Source organism: Bombus pyrosoma, linkage group LG13 (genome assembly GCF_014825855.1).
Source record: "Bombus pyrosoma isolate SC7728 linkage group LG13, ASM1482585v1, whole genome shotgun sequence".
In the NCBI taxonomy this organism is placed as follows: domain Eukaryota; kingdom Metazoa; phylum Arthropoda; class Insecta; order Hymenoptera; family Apidae; genus Bombus; species Bombus pyrosoma.
This window is the reverse complement of record NC_057782.1, coordinates 8,050,892-8,069,955: the sequence shown is the minus strand read 5'-3', so window position 1 is coordinate 8,069,955 and position 19,064 is coordinate 8,050,892. Positions and strand designations below refer to the sequence as shown.

The 19,064-nt window shown below is 41.0% G+C and overlaps 2 protein-coding genes across 3 annotated transcripts in view; both read right to left on the bottom strand.

Annotated features, from left to right (window-relative positions):
* Nucleotides 1-2,592, bottom strand: part of LOC122574488 (neo-calmodulin-like) — an 85,360-nt gene extending 82,768 nt beyond the window's left edge. Inside the window, exon 1 of one of the 2 annotated variants that reach the window (XM_043742146.1) lies at nucleotides 1,682-2,592. In XM_043742146.1, coding sequence (XP_043598081.1) covers nucleotides 1,682-1,720 — 39 coding nt within the window. In that variant the 5' untranslated portion in view covers nucleotides 1,721-2,592. The remainder of the gene's footprint in view (nucleotides 1-1,681) is intronic. The other variant, XM_043742147.1, reaches the window with a different exon arrangement.
* An 11,140-nt stretch (nucleotides 2,593-13,732) lies between these two features.
* On the bottom strand, nucleotides 13,733-18,718 carry LOC122574226 (broad-complex core protein isoforms 1/2/3/4/5-like). The gene is made up of 2 exons (XM_043741558.1): nucleotides 18,591-18,718; nucleotides 13,733-15,530 (listed from the first exon to the last, which is right to left on the bottom strand). The coding sequence occupies exon 2, from the start codon at nucleotides 15,514-15,516 to the stop codon at nucleotides 15,175-15,177; it is 342 nt and encodes a 113-aa protein (XP_043597493.1). The 5' UTR covers nucleotides 15,517-15,530; nucleotides 18,591-18,718; the 3' UTR covers nucleotides 13,733-15,174.
* Nucleotides 18,719-19,064: the final 346 nt, after the last annotated feature.

The following is a 19,064-nucleotide window of genomic DNA, read 5'->3' as shown; positions in this document are numbered from 1 at the left end:
TGATGATACACGATACAGCAGAACTCCATTTATCTAAACTTGTTAGGGGACAAACAATTTGTATAATTGGAGCACAGCAATTATTCCAACTACCTGCAATATTTTGTAAACCAGGCTCGGATAAATGAATTGAACGAGCAAAAGTTAATCGGATATTGACTAAAATTATGTTCAGATAAATGAAGTTCTACCATATGTCGATGAGATTTCCTTTCAACATCGAAACAAAGCGGGATTCTACAGGTTGAATTCACGATTTACGACAATAAAACGTACGGCAAACGAAAGTATTCCAACGCTTGCAAAAACCTTTTCTGAACATATTATATGTGTCGTATAAAACATTTTGAAATTTCATCAACGCTGCAACTATAATAGAGTCGACTATCGCGATTCTATTATAAAGTTTGAAAACAATCTAAAGACGTATGTACAGGTTACAAGAGCTTAGTTTAGCTTAGCTGACGATGTAGCTACTATACATTTTCTAGCTTCTATACATTTTAGAACCGACATAATCGCAACATCGTGTTTCGTCATACTGCTAATGAAATTTCAAAACGTATTATGCAAAACCCGTACAGCGTATACATAAAAGTTTTCTATCGTGAATATTCAAATACTTTCGTGGATCACTGTAACCATCTTCCCTTTCTCTATAATACTCTGTGACTCTATACAGTCTATGCCATGCGTTTCACGTAAAACCAATTCAATTTCGCGGCGTTCGCTGCATCAATTAACACGCACAGTATCGATGCTGCGCGCTTCTATTTCGAAATAATATTCCTCGTAATATCAGACGTTTCAAGGATAATTGATTGCCAAGTAACATTACGTAAGACACAGCGTAGATGCTACAAGTAATTTCCTATCTTGGAATTCCGTTCGTGTCGCGTTCAATTCGTATCCGTTTGCAGGGCAAACTCGAAGGATGATTCTTCGGGATTCTCTTGTACCGAGTTTCGTGTCGAACTATACGATGCATCGGTAATGCGAATCACGGTTGAATATGCATTCGGATGGAATATGCAACGGGAACGTCGCTACGAGCGTATAAATCAGTTAACTCGGATGGATTCGCGCGCGACCGAATTCACGCGTACAATGCTGGCACGAATTTTTGCCAAGTACATTATTTACGATATGGTGGTAGGATATCCACGCGGGTAACTGCGACTCTATTTCATCAACGTGACAGTCCTCGTATTTTCGAAAATAAAACCAACGGAATAAAACCTATCCTGCCACACTCTCACACGAACGAAACTTCAGGAAGATTCAGCGAACCATTTCGCGATTGAAACCAGGTTCAGCGAAAGTGAACGTTTTATTTCTCATAATACTAGGTTATACGCGTTGAGAGACACGAAAAATTGGCATCTCTCGAGAACCGGAAACCAAAACTTCCGCTTTGTATTCTGTGCACCCCGCCCTTATATTCCAACCCCGTTGTGTATCACGTCAGAGAAACGTCATTTAGATTTATTTATTTACCATTTAAGTATCCAACTCAGAAAGGAAATTTAGCCAAATCCTAGACAAAGTGACGAAACATTCGAACCTTCGAGAACACCTTGGAAGAACTGACAGGATATCAACTGTGAATTCGCGGTCACGATCGTTTCCGTCTCGAACGATAAACACAGAAAGGATGAATGAAAGCGTAACATTCACTTACCCGTCGCATGACACGCAGAGAGAACGATGACGTCTTCATCTTGGTGGTAATCCTGGCAGGCGTGTACGGGATACGTGTGAACGCTGGCGTTAGCTATGGCGATGCTCGTCGACGGTTTCCTCGGCGACGTGAGATCCAGGTATGAGTCCTGCCTCCGAGTTACGCAGGGCACCAAGGACGCAGAGAGAGTTCCGTTGTAGAGTGGGGGAGACACGGAGGAGGCTCGTCCGAAGAGCCGTCAGGGGTGGCTCGAGGCCACAACTACAGGTGGTCGCGCGTTGTTGCTGGACCTTCCCGCCGATGTTTCGTTACACGGTATACCGTTACGCACGCTCGTGTATAAGTGAGGAGGCGCGGGCGCACGAAATTACCTGACCGGCCTCGAGAGACGCAGAAAAGCTGAGAACAGCTGGAACGATTCTTCCCCGCCTGGTCTTGATCTTTCGTCGCTAGTCTAGGTAAAGTTACGTGTACAGCCCGCGAGATACTCTGACGAAGATCTATTCTGGTCGAGGAACGTTCCAGAGATTCTTCGATGCGCACGACGAACAAGATTCGAGTAAAAGAGAAACGTGTATAGAGAAGAAACGCGATGGACAAGAGGACGTCGGATGGACGTCGAAGGATGTACACGGAAGGACGTTGACGCGGCTCTGGCCTGAGTAGCGTCTGACCGGCTGTCCCGTCTAGCTGGTCTCCGAGCAGCTGTGGTGGAGCGAGGAAACCACCTCGACGCTTTCTCGCGCACGCTCGTCGCGACGCCATAGCGGCGAACCCCAGGGCCGCGCCTACTTTACGAACGCCTAGACCAGAGAAGTGCCAAGGTCGCATTTCCAAGGCCGCCACGACCGACCATGTACTACGCCTTCCTGTTACCTCGATTGTTTTCCCGACTTGTCAAGGATTTTCCATGGTTTCTCGCGTGTGCTCCGTTTTATATTCTCTAATGTGGATACTCGTTGCTAAGAGTGTCATAACTGTTCGTACAGTTCGTATCTTGCCCTTTGCTCACTTCTTAATGGTGCGAGGTTTTTCTTGAAGGATACAAGCCACGTTTCCTTGGGAAAGTCCGTGTTCGATGCTTTAAGAGCAGCCTTGGAATTATTCTTTCGCTTCAATTGCGCGCAAACGGTTAAGAGGATGAGTCCATGGTCGGCTAATACTCAACCGCTTCTTTAAATATTTATCAAGCATTTTTACCGTCTTGCTAACTTTACGACCAAGCTTTATCGACACTGCTTTAAACGGCCAGTCCTTCGATTTCCTTTGCTCCTTCATTTTTATATGTATTTATATTTGAGAGATAACGAACAGCTTGCGGAAATAATCGTGCGAGTATTCGGAAAGAGAACGATCGCGATACAGAATGGAATACGAAAGAACACGGCACAATTTGGATTTATTCGTATTAGATTCTCGCTTCGACTTGCGAGGAATTCGTTTCTTGTTTACGATCGTACGTTGTTATACGTTCGACGATCGACGAGCGACTGAGCCTTCTATGACATTGATTGGAATATTCCTGTCGTTTTTGTCCTTTGTTTTGATTTAACCGAAGTTTCTATTACGTAGTTCGTCTCTACTATGATATCTATCACTATTTATGATTGTATTCTGTTTATGTATTTGGCAGTCATTTATTTTACTGTTGTCGAATTCTTCATTTTTATTATCAATCCTTTGGAAATGTAATAAAGTGTCGAATAATTCAGAACGAACGATTCATAAAACAATGAACACGTTTAAAAAGTTTCACGATCATCTTCCTTGAATTGAATTACACGTTTCTTTATATACCAATCGAATCGTTTTTTAATTTCCAATATAAGAATATATACGCTCCTATGTAATACCTTAATATAATGATATATCGAGGTATTTCCTAATACTATAGATCATCGAAACTATCCCTTTGCATAGGAAAATAACAGTTTTGTGTCATTACGTCGTCGTATTCTTCGTTCTTCTTTTTCTCTAAATTCGAAGCCTCCTCGCCTTTCAAGATAATAAGAATGTTAAGTGGGCGATATAATGTGGAATTCTTTTCTTAATTAACAAAACTCAGCGTGTAAAAGAGGAAAATCACGTGTGCGTAACCCATAAATGAGCCGCTGGGGATCGCGTTGTACCCCTTAATTAACAAGCTGCACTTAATCAGTCACCGGTGTATGTTAGTATTCATGACACGACGTATGGGGAAAATTATGAAGCTACCCTGAAGGTAGAGAAAACCAATGATGCAGTTGCCTGCCTGTGTATATGAAATATTCATTTTCCTCTAACCCGCTTCTCCCACGCACAACGGTGTCCTTTTCTTTCTCCATATTTTATCGCCACGTACGGAATGCGCCATCGGGAGAAATCGATTTTTCCTATTAGATTTCGTTATTCAGTCTCCATTGTTTCCTCTGTTTCGTAGATTAATCCCTTTTCGACAATATTTAATTACCTTTCCGACTATATTCGATCACCGTTCCGTTCTTTCGCGAGCGGGATACGTAACGTAATGCTATTTCGGAATTGCCAAGCGCGCGTTGTTCTTTACGTATTTCACTATGGGACTCGGAGATAAATTGCATCTGCCGCGCGCTGCACCCCTCATGTGCGTCACTGGTTGCGCGGCTCATCGTGTGCAATTTTATTGATCGGTGATTTATCGAGGTGGGCTTTTCTATTTCTACGCTCCGATCGAGAACCGGCGGTGTAACATCATCTATCAGAAATGTTATTCTTTCTCTTACGAGTTCCATATTTCACGGAAATCGTTAATAAAGAAATTACGTAGACAGGGAAATGCAAACTTGCGTACTTGCGAAACTCGCAGGCGGTAACAGGTGGAACGAAGGTGAGGAGAGTGAAGTGGCTGAAAAATTAGATTAGAGCGTGATTAAGGTTCTCTTTTGCTATCGTTAAAGATTTATTTCATAATATTACACCAACAACTATTATTGAATTTTTATATAATAATAATAATTAATAATAATAATAATAATAATAATAATAGATAATAATAATAATAATCAATAATAATCAATAATCAATTAATCAATCAATGATAATCAATCAATAAAGACAATAATAATTCCATTTTTTTTTGTTTACTGCATCGAAAAATACGAATGAACGCTTACATACATATATTAATTAATTGCAATGTCTTACAATTAATGTAATAATAGCCTAAAGACGCGACGCGCATTAGAAAATATTTCGACATTATCCGCCATATATATATATATAATTTCTTGTATATATATGTATATATTGAACTATATATATCATTTCTTTTTCTCTGTTCTCCGTTCACCGCTTCTTTTCGATTTGAGTCACGATCGATCAGACGCGGCTTCGCCCAGTCCCCCGATCGATAATTGCATTCATTCTTCTTCATTTTTTTTCTCTTTTGTTTTTTTTTTTTTTAGCTAGAACGCCTCAGTTTATCCTCCGTTTCTCGTCCGTCGTCAACACACGTGGAATGCTCGATTGCGGCAAGTTCGTTGAACCGGTCTCGCGTTCGAAATAATATCCCCTAGTTAATAATCCCGTTTTACAGCGAAAAAATTCACAGGAGCGCAGTTTACGAGCGAAGCCTCCCTCCGCCGAAATTTCATATATACTATACTACGTACGATAAATACACATTGATCACCGATCGATCGGTTTCTTCATCGTCTTCGCTCTTCTTCATTTTCTTCCCTATTTTTTTGCCCCATCTTCCCTTTCCGTTCCCGTCGCGTTCTTCCTTCTCTTCCTTCGTCATTATCATTTTTCTTTTTCTACGCAAGAAAGACAAGAGGTACATTTGTTATAATGATAATCAGGAAACGAAGGTTTCCCGGGGTTTGCATCCACAGACGGCGAAACAACCGGGCGGAGAATTCAATCGAATACGTTTATATATATATATATAATATATCTATTCATTTATATATATATATAGATTTATGCATTACGCGATATATTATAATATCATTAATATGTGGAAAAAGAAGCTCGTTAATCGTTTACGGAGCACACTGAAGAATTGTATTATTTTTTATTATTTTTTTTTTTTCGTCGATTAATAAACTGCAAATTTATTCGCAATGTTATGTTACACGGATGGTATAACGGCGATAACGGAACAATATATATATTTCATTTATTCATTCATTTATTTATATATCTATACTTTGCATTCTGTAAAATATAATAATACGGCGACTGTTGCGCGCTCGCGGTATACGCGCGACGTTCCCATACACCTACGACTTTTCTTCATTGTTTCTCGATGAATTTCCCGCGACTTTCGATCGTGAATATTCGCGTTGTTCTTTCACGGTTACGTTGACAGTTTTCATTTCTTCGTGTTCTATCTGTGAATCGACCAGCGACCTGATCGAACGAGGAACGACGCGCGTCACCCTGCTCGCATTAATACCCAGACAATGTAGTGACAAAATAGAAGACAAGTAAGTACAACAACTATTGTAGCTTAGATGAGAATCTGTTATTGCCGGGCCTCAGACTCGGAACGTTTCCATTTCCGTGACTCTTGTGTCTCGACTATTCAACGGAGGCTCTCCTCGCGTAAACTCTTTCTTTTCTTTCTTTCTTTTTTTTTTTTTTTTGTTTGGCAGTGACGTGTCTTGCTTTGAACTAACGTACCATTAGCGATTTTTACGCGTCTCACAGTTCGACGCCCGATCGAGTATCTTTACGAACGATGTCTTTCCTTTCTACTTTGATTTTCATTCATCTTCCTCGCCGGAAACGAAACGAGAAACGAAAGGAAAGACACACTCGGCTGGGTTACAGTGAATTTTCCGTAGGGCTGCTGCTTTGAGCTTTCGATTGTGTCGTTCATGTTGGAAATAGTAAAAAATGTACAAGAAAGCCTCTCAGCGACTGATATAACGACGGATAATAAGGTAAGACGCGTGTTAAAACGAGCGTATGCGCGTTTGTATGTCTGAGGCCACGGCAACTGAGGTATTTCTGAACGAACGCACGCCGTGTCGCATTTCTCTCTTCCTACACGCTCGACGAACAGCGGCGTTGCTTACAACGGAGGCTCGTTTTCTCTTCCATTCCCTACGATTAAAACGCTTTGTTCTTCCTCTTCATCTTTTTTTTTTTTAAATCATTTTTTTTCTCTTTTTTTTTCTCTCTCGTACTTTTGATATCTTAACTACCGGAATCATTTCCATCCATTAAATCGAAGACATGTTTTATGTATTTGTATTCGTTTTGTACTTGTACTGTTCAGCAAGGCAGCGTGTTGCACTTTGTTTACAATTACAATTATAGTCGGGCCGTGATTGTCCACGAAAGATTCCACAACGTCGCGAATCATTTTTTTTTTTCTTTCTTTCATTTTACTTTGCCTTCCATAAAGATTTCTTTCTGCGTTACTGTTTTTCTCTCTCCTATTTTTTTTTGTTTTTTTTGTTTTTTGTTCGTTTTTCTTTTTCTCTAGGTCATGCTCCGAGTGAAAGACGACGGAAGTTGAAATGACAGATTAAAAATCGAGCATAAGACGAATAATATGGCATACATCTCGATGAGAGTGCACAATAACTATGACCAATCGTGAACGGTGAGTCGAAAATTCGCATTTGGCGACACACAGTGTGCCGACCACGTGATTCGTTCCGGAAAACGAAAAGAAGATTCGAACCGAGGAAAATGGTATAAAGTATCACTTTCTCTATATAGATGCTCGCAACACGTGGATCCTTTTGCGCTCGACGACCCGGTCTATCTCTTAATAATTTATGCTTCGTATTTGTAAATTACGGGACTAAAATTAACCTTATAAACGGATGGAAACCATCGACGCTTCGTGATTCGTGACAAGGAAGAAGTAAAAAAAAAAGTGCTAATGAAAACAATAAAGAAACTGAAAAAGCGCGAGAAAACGATAACGTGTGTTCACGATGTGTGGGCGATTCGCAACAGGTCTGAAAGTTTAACGCGACGCAGAGCTTGTCCCGCGTTTCTTACGCAACACGGTGCGCGCACACATCGCGATCGATCGACATTTGGAAAAAAAAAAAAAAAAGGAAAGAAACAAAATCTGAACGATCGTAACCGCGACAGAATCAATAATAAAAATAATAAGTCTAGTGCTAAGAATTATTATTACAATAATTGCAAGAGTAATAATAATAATAATAGCAATAATCAATGAGTAATATAATAATAATAGCAATAATTGTGATAATGATAATAATTAATAATTAATAATAATAATAATAATAATAATAATAATAATAATAATAATAATAAGTATCCAGTAAGTTCTCCTTAACGCGTTGAAACAATCACTCTCGAAAAAAAAATCGCTGTAACAAATCGGAAAAAAGATTAACATAAAAATAAAACCAAGGAGAAACCTTACAAAATAGGCCTATATAATATTTTATGCGTGTTATGTATGTATACGTACATATCTGCATATATATATTTATGTACATAAAAAGTTAACATAACGTGCCATCGACTCCTCGTCAAATATATCGTACATCGTTCTTACGTTTTTTTTTCTTCTTCTTCTTCTCTTCGCGAGCTAACTAATGATTGAACTATCCCTGGTAATCGATTGTTTTTTTTAATGTTCGTAGTAGTCATACCGATAATAAACATCACTGATAACGTTGTGAACAGGCAAAAAGACACGATAGACAGAATTTCTATGATAATACACGGAACAGAACGTAAAATGTGGGTTCCGATGATATCGAAATGACACGAGGATCTGCATCTATATGAGAATACACTCACAGAGACGATATGTAGAATTAAATGAATCGATGATATTCGATGCCGTTTACGTGTTGCGTGGTGCAGACCGAGTTGCAAAAGTATGCGCCATCGAAGAAACGAACAGAAGGAGAGTTGTCAACGATGAAGAAAATGCTCACCTCCCTCGAGTTTCCCTGTTACCAACGCAGATGGTATTTTCTTTCAAAAAATTCTATGTCTCGCCGCATATCGTTTTGTATCTCTGGTATCCACAAAGGCGCGACGCCTTCGTCACCGTTGAGAATTTCTGTTCGTTCCTTCGATACGAATCGCGTTACACGACACGTCCTTCTTCCATCGCGATTTCTTTCGCATACCCATTGCCCTTTTCGCTCGACGTCGGCCCTGATGATATCATCGACCCGTTTCTTTCGTCGTGCTTTTACATCCGGGACGGTTGATGAAGAAACTTATGAATAAATAAGACCCAGAAAAATATCGCCAAGAAACCAGTCGATGATCCTCGGTTGCTTCTGTCGCACGCATCGAGAGGAGTGGGGCGTTTCGCAAATTTGGCAAGAACAAACTGATGCGTTATTTCTTACGCTGAAAAACGGCGGGAGTCATTCAGTTTTTTCTTTACGCTAGTTTTCTGTTTCTTTTCTCTTTGTCGCATTTTTTTTCTTTTTTTTTTTGTGTGTGTTACGATGTGTTTCTCGTGATAGGAATGACAAAAAGGGCGCACGCTACACGAATCGTATTAGTGTTACATGATGAGCGGAGGTGATCAACCGTTGTTATCTTTAATCCTAGCTTCTCTTGTAAATGCAGTATTCACTTAAAAATGACGTAACTTCTTTTCTTAATAACTATCGTACAGTTAATTATCGATAGACAGTAGAGATATCTTTTCATCATCTTATTCATTTTTTTATGTTTTTGCAATTTTCCCCTTCCGATAAATTTAAAAACTTTCGTAACAATTAATTTATACTTAAGGTTTTGTTAATATTAATTATGGCACAATATAAATATTATATTTAAAGTCTTTTTGAAGACATAATAAAAATAAATCTAAGTAGTCTTTCTCCTATGCTCGACGTTATTTTTTTCGCTCATTTCTTCTTTTTTTTTTTCTATCAATTCATCATAATCATACATCCCTAAGCAATTTGTTTAAATTTTCGATTCGAAGATGCGTTTCTTTATACTTTTCGTTTCTTTTCCCTTCGTAGTTCCACTTTTTTGTTTTTGATCCCCCTTTTGAAAATCATACAAAAATTTCGTTTCTTTTTCAACCGAAACCGAAGAATTTTCGTACCAAGAATAATAATAAGTCGCGACGCTTTCTCGAACTTACGCGATATCTCAGACCCTCGAAACTATCGTTTACCTTTTTTAAGAGGAGAATTTCGCAAGCTCGCTAATGTATAAATACTTTATAGAACGATCTTGCGACTGTCCGAAAAGACAGGGAAAACATCGATCGGAAATCGATAAAGTTTCGTCGTATCTTCGGATTGTACATCCTCGAGGTGGGTATCGATCGAAAGTCCGAGAAGTTTTCACAATTTCCCGATGCTCTTTGGTAAGACAATATCACATGATCAAGAAAAAGTTTAAACCAATCGAAAAAAAAAAAAAAAAACAGCCTAATCAGTCGATTTCTCCCTAAACGGTAGGGATTACAAAAAAAGTCTGGAAATTAGTAAAAATAAATTTCACTCCTTAATTTAAGACGTCCGCGTTTAAAAATTATAAAAATCAGCCTTCTCGAAAGTAAATTCACGTATCAAAGTATTTCGTCACAGCGCCAGGAAATTAACTTGAGCACTTGAGCTGCTGGCTCAGATGCGATACAACTCGTTGATTAAACGAAAAAGAAAAAGAGTGACAACTAACATAAAAAACCTCTACTAACGTTTGCGTATGAAGTTCAACGGATCTAACGGTTCAAACGGAAGCTAGAATCTACGTATGGTTGTTGCGAAAAATTCGTCGAACTTGGCGTGGCCACGAATCGTAAAACGATTCGTAACTACAATGATTTGTACTCGCCACGTGCAAGTTCCACGAGTTTTCCTTTACAATAAATCCGGTTATTCGGTAGTCAGGGTTCACACAGTATAAAAATTCTGCAGGAGACAAGTCGGTTGTGTTTGTTTCGTCGATTGCGATTCACGGTCGACAAGAAAAAAAGGAAGTGCATGATACAAACAGCGTTTTTTCTCTTGAGACAACAATAACCACATATCGTCCGCGCAGGGACGCAAAGCCTTTCCAACGTTCAGTTCATACGATCGCAGTCCATTGCCAATATGATATAATGCCTATGCCGGTACCATTTACAATATCCTTTTCCTCTGCAATTCACGTCAGAGGTACACGTTGCTTATCGATATATAATATTTACACGCACGAGATATTAGAATGCAAATAAAAATAGATAGTTTAAAATATTTTCTTTCTTACCTCTCACACCCGCCCTTTCTCTCCCACCCTTTCGTTCCTTCTTTCACACCCATTCTCTCATTTTCTCTGTTTCACCGTCTTCTTCTCCCACTCTTCCGCTCTTTTCTTTTTCTCCATTTAGAACTCCTTACGTTTCTTCCCTTAAATAGCATACGAGACGAAAATCCATGCATTAAAATTCGAAAAAGTTCTTCGATAGTATCTTGTATAATATTCGCTTTAAATCCTAAAAACGATTAGTGGTAGTAATAATGTTGGTAATATTCGTTTCTCGATAAGAAGATGCGACGCGCGGCTAGCTACTATCCTTTTCTCGATTCTCGTGTAAATAGTAGAAGACCTAAAGTTCCTTGTATTTTTTTTTTCTTTTTTTCTTTAGTTCGAAGACGTTGGCACATTGGAATAGATTTTGTGTGTGTATGATATACTTATTACTTCTTCTTCTTCTTCTTCTTCTTCTTCTTCTTTTTTTTTTTGTAATTTTCTTTTTTCTATTTTTAAGATTTTCGATTCAACACCGTGTCAGCGTACAGTGGGTCGAGTACCCTGAAGAGATATGTTAAATACCCAGACACTGCGTTTCCCTCGATTTCTCGACGACAGCTGATCACAGGGAACGCGGTATTATTTCGCGCGGCATCGTCGGGAAACCCGATTAAAAGCCTTTGGTCTCGCTTAAAAACAGAAAACAAAAAGAAACAAGTAAAATAATCGCACTAACAGTCAAATTCACTTTGGTATCGTACCGATTCTTAATTCCGAGCCAATAAGCCCGACACTTTTTTCTACAGACGGGTTTTCCCAGCAAATTTTCCAACGATGCGCTATCAGTTCTTCCCCCGTTTCCCTCAGACGAATTCTTTTCTTTTTTTTTTTTTTTCCAAGCGGATCAGCGGTCGTTTGGACAATCGCGAGATTCCCGGCAGCATCTGATTTTAATCTTCTCGGTATTAAAAGTCTCGGCTTTTCTCCTTTTTTTCCTTTACAAATATTAACTTACACAACACCGAACATCGACCTAATTCCGTATACTTTTTGTTTTCTTCATATATCTCTAATATTTCTCGATCTAGTATACTCAACTGAAGGACATCACAGAATTTCCCGATATCAATTAACCAATTATGTAGTACATATGTAATTTGCACACACGCCGGCAATCATAATGTGGAACGTAATAGTTTTTTCCTCCCTCCCCGTAATTTTTTTTTCTCTTTTTCTTTTTAACCCTCCCAATTCTTTGTTCCCCTTTTTATTTTGTAGCGCCAAATACATCTTGATACTTCGCGTTCGATATATCACAGAATTATAAAAAGTTTCCAAAATGACTAGGATAATTTTCACTAACGAATTATCTTTAAGCTTTTCCCGAGTCGAAACGAAATTTTAGGAAAGCAAAGACGTCCATTGTAAATCCCGCCTCCTTTTGCGCGAAAGGAACGTTTCATCTTCTTCTTTATTTTTCTCTCACTCTCTCTCACTCTCTCTCTCTCTCTCTCCCTTTCTCCCTCTCTCTCTCTCTCTCCACATTATGCTTTGACCGGCCGCCGAAAAACCTCTCCCCTTTTTTAAACTCTACAAATGTATACGTAATTATTTTAAAAACTTCCACCTTCGGAAGACACCTAAATCTAAAATCGTATTTCTCATTCACGGTATACCTCTCGTTTCGAAGATATGTTTGGAAAACTTGTTCTCTCGTCCTTTAATTTCCACCTTTCTCTTTTCTATTCGTTCGTTTCTTTTTTTGCTTCTTCTTTTTTCCTTGCGCGCTACCGTCACTAAAACCCGAAAAGACGCGTGCAATTTACTCTATTCCTCGCGTCTCGCTAAATATTTCCCTCTTTTCATTATTCCCCCATTACTACGGAACCTAAGAATTAGACGTAGACGTAATTTGTTTTATCATTTTCCTTCGATAATTTGTACTTGCTCGTTAGTTATAATGGCATTTCTTTTGTTTGTTTATTTTTTCCTCCCTTTGTAACCATCTTACATGATAAAACGTCATGTTTTCTCTTTTTTTTTTTCTTTCTTCTTTTTACACTGAGTTCTAAAACCTGAATACGTTGCACGAACAACTTTTTTTAGGGTTTCCTTTTTTTGCTTGTACGTTCGTTTGTTATTTTATTTTTTAACATAGCATGGATGCGTGTCGAAGATTTAAAAGAACAGGGCAGTGTTCGACAATCTCGCACAAATCGTTTCTCGTACGCCACACTGCTTTTCATCGTTTCCATCCCCACCCCACCCCGTGTATCTTTTCTTTGGCCTAATTAGATCCCCTCTGTCTTTTTCTAGATTCGTTTCTCGTTCGAACGGCACGACCAAACGAAGAGAAAAAACGAAAAAGATCGAGACGGAAAGAAGTTGGTCGCCTTGAATGGAGAGCGCCGGAGTGCACGTTGCGTCGTTTTCCAAGACGAGCCAGAACCGTATCCCATAAAATTTACCCCCTTACTCGTAATATTGCACATTCGCTAATTAGAACGCGTGAAACGCGAACGAAACGAAATTAGAGAAGACGCGAGAGCCTGCACTGCCCTGCCCGCCGTGTGGTTCTATCTACGTCGAACTAACTCCGTTTTTCATTTCTTCCCATTCGTTCCCCCATTCTTATAAAACCTGAACAAGAGAATATCATCGTTATCAATATCGTACGAATATAATATATGTACAGTTCAAAATATTACTTTTAAAGAGTTAAAAATATAGTCTGTAATTTGCGCGCACGACGGACCTGTACACGTTTAAGAGCCCATATCTAACTTCTACTTGCACTTTTCTAACGACTCTCCTTCATCCCTCCCTCCGTTCCACCCTCCCACCCTCCCTCCCTCCCTCTCGCCGTTATCTGTTCCTTCGTCTCCACGCGAAACTTTCCTCTCTTTATCCATTCCTTTTTATCCTGCTCCGCTCGGCTTACTTCGTTTATTCGCTATACTCCTTCCGCCCTTTTCCTGGCAACCCCAAACTCTTTCCATCCCCACCCACGACCACAAACCGACCGTTTCTCGTCGCTTTCCTTTCAATTCGCGGCGTTTACTTCTCTTTCCCGATTTCCGAAATTTGAGCACATATTTGTAGACTTTTTAATTGATTTTCACTTAGGCCTAAGATCCTCGATCTACGATTCCCAAACACTCGTAAACCTTCACGCCAACAACGAAGAAACTCTTGCTCGTTTATATGCGCGCGCCTAAACTAGCGACAGAGACGTACAAGCATAATCCACGCACTCTCTATTCACGCAATTCTTCACCATATTCTTCGCTCAATCACCATCTCCGTTCTTCGCTGCTCTTGCATTCTCCGTGCTTCCCTGCCGCGCGATTCGAGATCGCCGTTTCGAAACCCTCCCACCTTCAAAACGACCGAACAGATCTTGTCCAGCACGGTAACCGCTGACAAGCTGATATTTGAAAATTGACATGATTCGCGGGACTGTTAGGGACTCGACCAAACAAACGCGCCGAACAGGCAATACCGCGCTTCAAAAACAGATGTCTACCATATTCCACTCTACGTCTGACTATTCCGGTCTGTTCTACTTGCTCGTCACCGAACCGACTTCTGCGTTCTCGTTTTTTCCAGAATTGATATTTGCCTGTGGGAACGTTGTCCGGTGTCACGACCCTCAACGACCAGTCCCTTGATAGAACGTTTCAAAGCGTTAGTCGCATTCGAGATCTCGTTAAAATCGGTCCAAGCCTCGGCGTGGCTAGAATCCGACGCAAATGGAATGTATTCTCAGCTCGCGCGCAACGACAACCTTCAACCAGCCGAAAATTTTCTCAAAACTACGTCTCAGTCGATTCTCTTCTTTCTTCTTTGGATTAATCGCAGTCTTGACTCGAGGAGAACTACAAAACGACGAAATACGGAACGTGGAGGAGGGCGCCGATCGCGCAACTCCCCGATGGAAGAGCATAGGGGGAAACCGGCAAAGAGAAGCCGATCCTTTCGACGATCGTCCAATTAGTGGTATTCGAGGTGAGCCTTTTCTTTCGTCCACGATCCACGCGCTTCGTACCTTCGAACTCGTTCTCCGATTTGCTCGACCTCTGTTTTCGAACGTGTACCAGCTCGGCAAGCAGGAAACGCGCGTTTCGTTGCTCCCTGATGCATCCAGATGCGTCGCAGCGTGTCTTGGTCCGCGAAGATCGGTGACCGATCGCGCATGGGTGACGATGAGCGACGAAAAATCGCATGAAGACGAGAACCTTGACGATAATGATGAGTATGACGATGCAGAGAGTCCGGGACGGGGAGACTGTAAGACGGTTCCGACATTTTCATTGCGGCTGCTGCTGCATCTGAGCCTGTTGCATGCTGCCTAGAACGTTCTTAATCGTCGTGTTCTTGAGCAGCCTCTTGAGCATACCGCTGGAACCACGATGCTGCAGGCTCTTGTGCGTCGTGAGTGAGTTCTTCGTGCGATACCTACGGTTGCAGAATTCGCAAACGTAGAGGGTGTCCGATTGCTCGTGCTTATCCTGGAAATGACGCTTCAGGGAGTAGTAGCATGAGAAGTTGCGACGGCAGTACGGGCATTCCTGAGGCTCGTTTATGCCACCCGCCGTTGGCGGTGGCATCCGGTACATGGCAGAGGGAGGCGTCGACGGTGCTGGATGCATCCCGTTGCCCGTACCTGAAAATCGTCCATCGCTCGTCAGAAATCTTTCTATCTGATGGTCGTTCTTCACCATCGTACGAAAACGCAGTCAAACCAACGTAAATAGGTTTGAAAATCTGAATTATCGCGGTTGAAAAGATTGCGAAACAGCGAAGAGACAGCTCCAATATATAAATTGAATTTATTTGAAAACAAGCGTAGTACAATTATATACCGAGGGAGAAAATATTCAATGTTTCAGTAAATTGTGCTTTTAATCTTGTTCGTACGGTACCCAAAGGATTTTTCTGCCGTCGGATTAATAAACAAACGAGTGTTCGAAAGCTTTATATTGAAAAGTGCAAAAGTTTATTGCTACGAATATTAATTGACTATGAATTTATAGCACGCGATACTAACCTTGTTCGTATTGTACCCAGAGGATTTATCACCAGCCAGATTAATAAATTAATTATCATTCGAAAGTGCGAAAGTTTATTTTACTACGAACATTAGTTGACTGTGAATTTACAGCACGTTCCAAAAATGTGGATAGATTTTTATTGATTTTCACTTGATTCTCGTTGGTTTCTCTAAATTACTGGAAAATGGAGCTGCCCTTTTACTGTAACAGTTTCTCTAATTCTCGAGTTTCTAAACATACTCGAATCGCGATGCTGTTCTCGTACGACGGTGCAAAATACAAGTTGATCCCTTAGGATTTAATCTTCCTCGAACGTCCGAGGGAAAGCAAGAGGAGAAGGTTCTCACGAATCGAGGAAGATCGCACATTAAATTAGCCAGGGATTTCGACGATAAAATTGCCGTCTGTAACGATGTATTCGTAATCCTTTATCATCGTGCGAAAACAGTGTTATCATTGGTATAACTTTAATGTTTAAAAATCCGAATAAAGAAAGTTGCGTATACGCAAATCACGACACTGTTCTCTCGCGATGATAGGAATTACAGCTCAGTCACTTAGGATTTAATCTTCGTCGAACATCCAAGGGAAATCAAAGAGGAGGGAAGGTTCTCGCGAATCGAAGAGGATCATATGTTAAATCAGCCAGGAATTTCGACGTTAGGACGACCGTCTACGACGGTGTATTCGTAATTAGCTGGAACCTCGAACGTTCGATGCAATTCTCAATTAAAGTTGTTTCCTTTCATTCTCGAGACGACCTCGGCTCGGTTTTAATTCAACCCTAGCAGCTGTCTCGGGATCAATTAAGGATTAGCACAGGTTAACTCTTTCTTTCTCCCTCTCGAGGCAATTTGGTGCTTTGCCGATCGATATGTCGGAGTATACCGGAGTATATCGGATGGAACTGTAAGCGATCCATGCGATTGGAACCATCGTTAATTGACCGTGTTGCAATTAGTCGAGTGAATTTGAGACGAAGAGGACCAAAACCACCATGCCAGACGCGTTGTGTTTACGGAATCTACCATTCAGGTTAGTTTCAACTCCAATTTTTCTGTTAGTTTCCCGCCAATGAAATTAGATCGCAAGAGAAATAAAAGATAAAAAGACGATAATTAATCCGACGCTTCAGAAGTGCTGATAGTCGTGCAATAAAACTGCGTGAAACAAGCTACGAATTACCTTCCCGCGATAACGCACGCGTTTCCTCTCTGATGAAAATGTTTGTGCGTGCAAAGGGCTGCGCAGTCATGCTCGTACGCCGGTTGGTTAATGATGAAAAAATCAATACGCGCTAATTCCTCGCGGGCTGGTGAATGAAATTAATTTTGTTAGAAAAATAAAAAAAAAGAGATTAGTCGGGATTAACGAAGCTGTGACGCGAGTGTGCACTATCGTCATGCAGCGATGCGAACGAACGAAAGAACGATTTCGTGAAACGTTTGACTTCTCGAGGAAAAAAAAAAAGTTCAATTTTCGACGATTCATCGACGATCGATCCACCGCACTGAAAGCTGGCATTCCGTGTTAGGCATCGAAGCTGCAAAACGAGCATTAAACGACGGTACGTATTAGCATGCATATACAACATCAAACATCGAGGAGCCACGACGAAAATAAATAGGGCACATGAAAGAAAGAAAAAAATTTTTAAATCAAAAAAAGGAGAATATAGATGTAAAAGCAAGCGGGAACGACCACGTACAGATAAACAAATTGACTTCCACAAAACGTATAAAAAAAAAGAGAGAGAAGTGAAACGGGAGGAGTCTGGTGTGGGTGGTGTTAGTGGGAATAACCTGAAGCGTAATTATATCCTGCTGATCGGTCGTTTAGTCAGCGAGACTAAAAAACTCGACCTACTACTCGTAATTGAAGTGTAACCCCATTAAACGTACGATCGGTCAATTCAGCGATCGTCTCTGACTGTTCGATCCGACGATCGGCATGGTTCTTGTGTCTCCAGCGTCGTTACGAATGAAGGACGAGTACTCGACGCATCGATCCCGAGTCACCGACACAGGGGGTATAACGGAGCTGCGAATACCGGAAGAATTCGATCGGCGACCGTACGGTACCGAAGAGAATGAAGGACGACGGGAGGAGAAGAAAGAAAAGCAGTTCTGCAGGATAAACAGGACGGAGGGAACGAACGACGCTGGGACGAAAGCTCCGAACTGCAAGAAGAGGAGGTAGAGAAGTAGTAGTAGTAGTAGTAATAGTAGTAGTAGTAGTAGTAATAGTAGTAGTAGTAGTAGTAGTAGCGGTAGTGGTGGTGGTAGGAGTAGTAGTAGTAGCAGAAGAAGAAGAAGATGATGAAGAAGAAGAAGAAGAAGAAGAAGAAGAAGAAGAATAAGGGTCGGTCCACGTGGGAGTTGAGACCGGTTTCTCTGGCATGCATTTTCTGCGAGATGAAGAAGGAACGGAACTGTTGTACGCGGAGCCGAGGTCGTATAGCGAACCGATGATTACGCGATTGTGACCTGCGCGATCGTTCCAACGGCGACGCGGTAAGGTTGAACCGCCGTCGAATCCAAAGGCTGGTTGATAGACTCTGTGGAAGTGATAAGAGAGATAGGAAAAATAGGATAGGTTATCGATTGGTAAGAAACGCGAGAAAACTTCCGCGAGAGATCTATGTGATGTATGAGAGAGGTACGTGTCCCTACCTTATCTAAACCTTCAAAAGAACTTAATGTCAATGTCGCCGGGTCTGCTCTTATGATAGGTATATATGTGGGTCATCAGGGAGTTACGCGAGCAGTATACCCGCTCGCAGATGACGCATCTGTACTCCTCCTGTCGCTCGGCGTGCTTGTCGGCAACGTGGCGTTTCAGGGATGCTTTGCTGCATAGCACCTTGCCGCACAGCTGGCAGGTGAACAGCTTCTTCGCTGACTGGGTGTTCAGAGAGTTCAAGGTCAGCCCCGTCATAGAGGTGAGCACTGAAACACAACAATGCACCTCATGCAGCTGCAACCCCCACACTTAAACCCTATCTCATATCAAAGGATGACGCAAGCGATAAACTCTTTCTCTCTGTTCATCACCGTCCTCTTTTTCCCCATTCTTTCTTCCTGCTCTCTAACGTTTTTCCTCTTTCTTTCCTTCTTAAATTCGTCCCTTGTTATTTTCAATCTCTC

Excerpts from the sequence above, each read along its gene's own strand:
- LOC122574226 (XM_043741558.1), bottom strand. The coding sequence starts at position 15,516 with ATGCATCCAGCACCGTCGACGCCTCCCTCTGCCATGTACCGGATGCCA.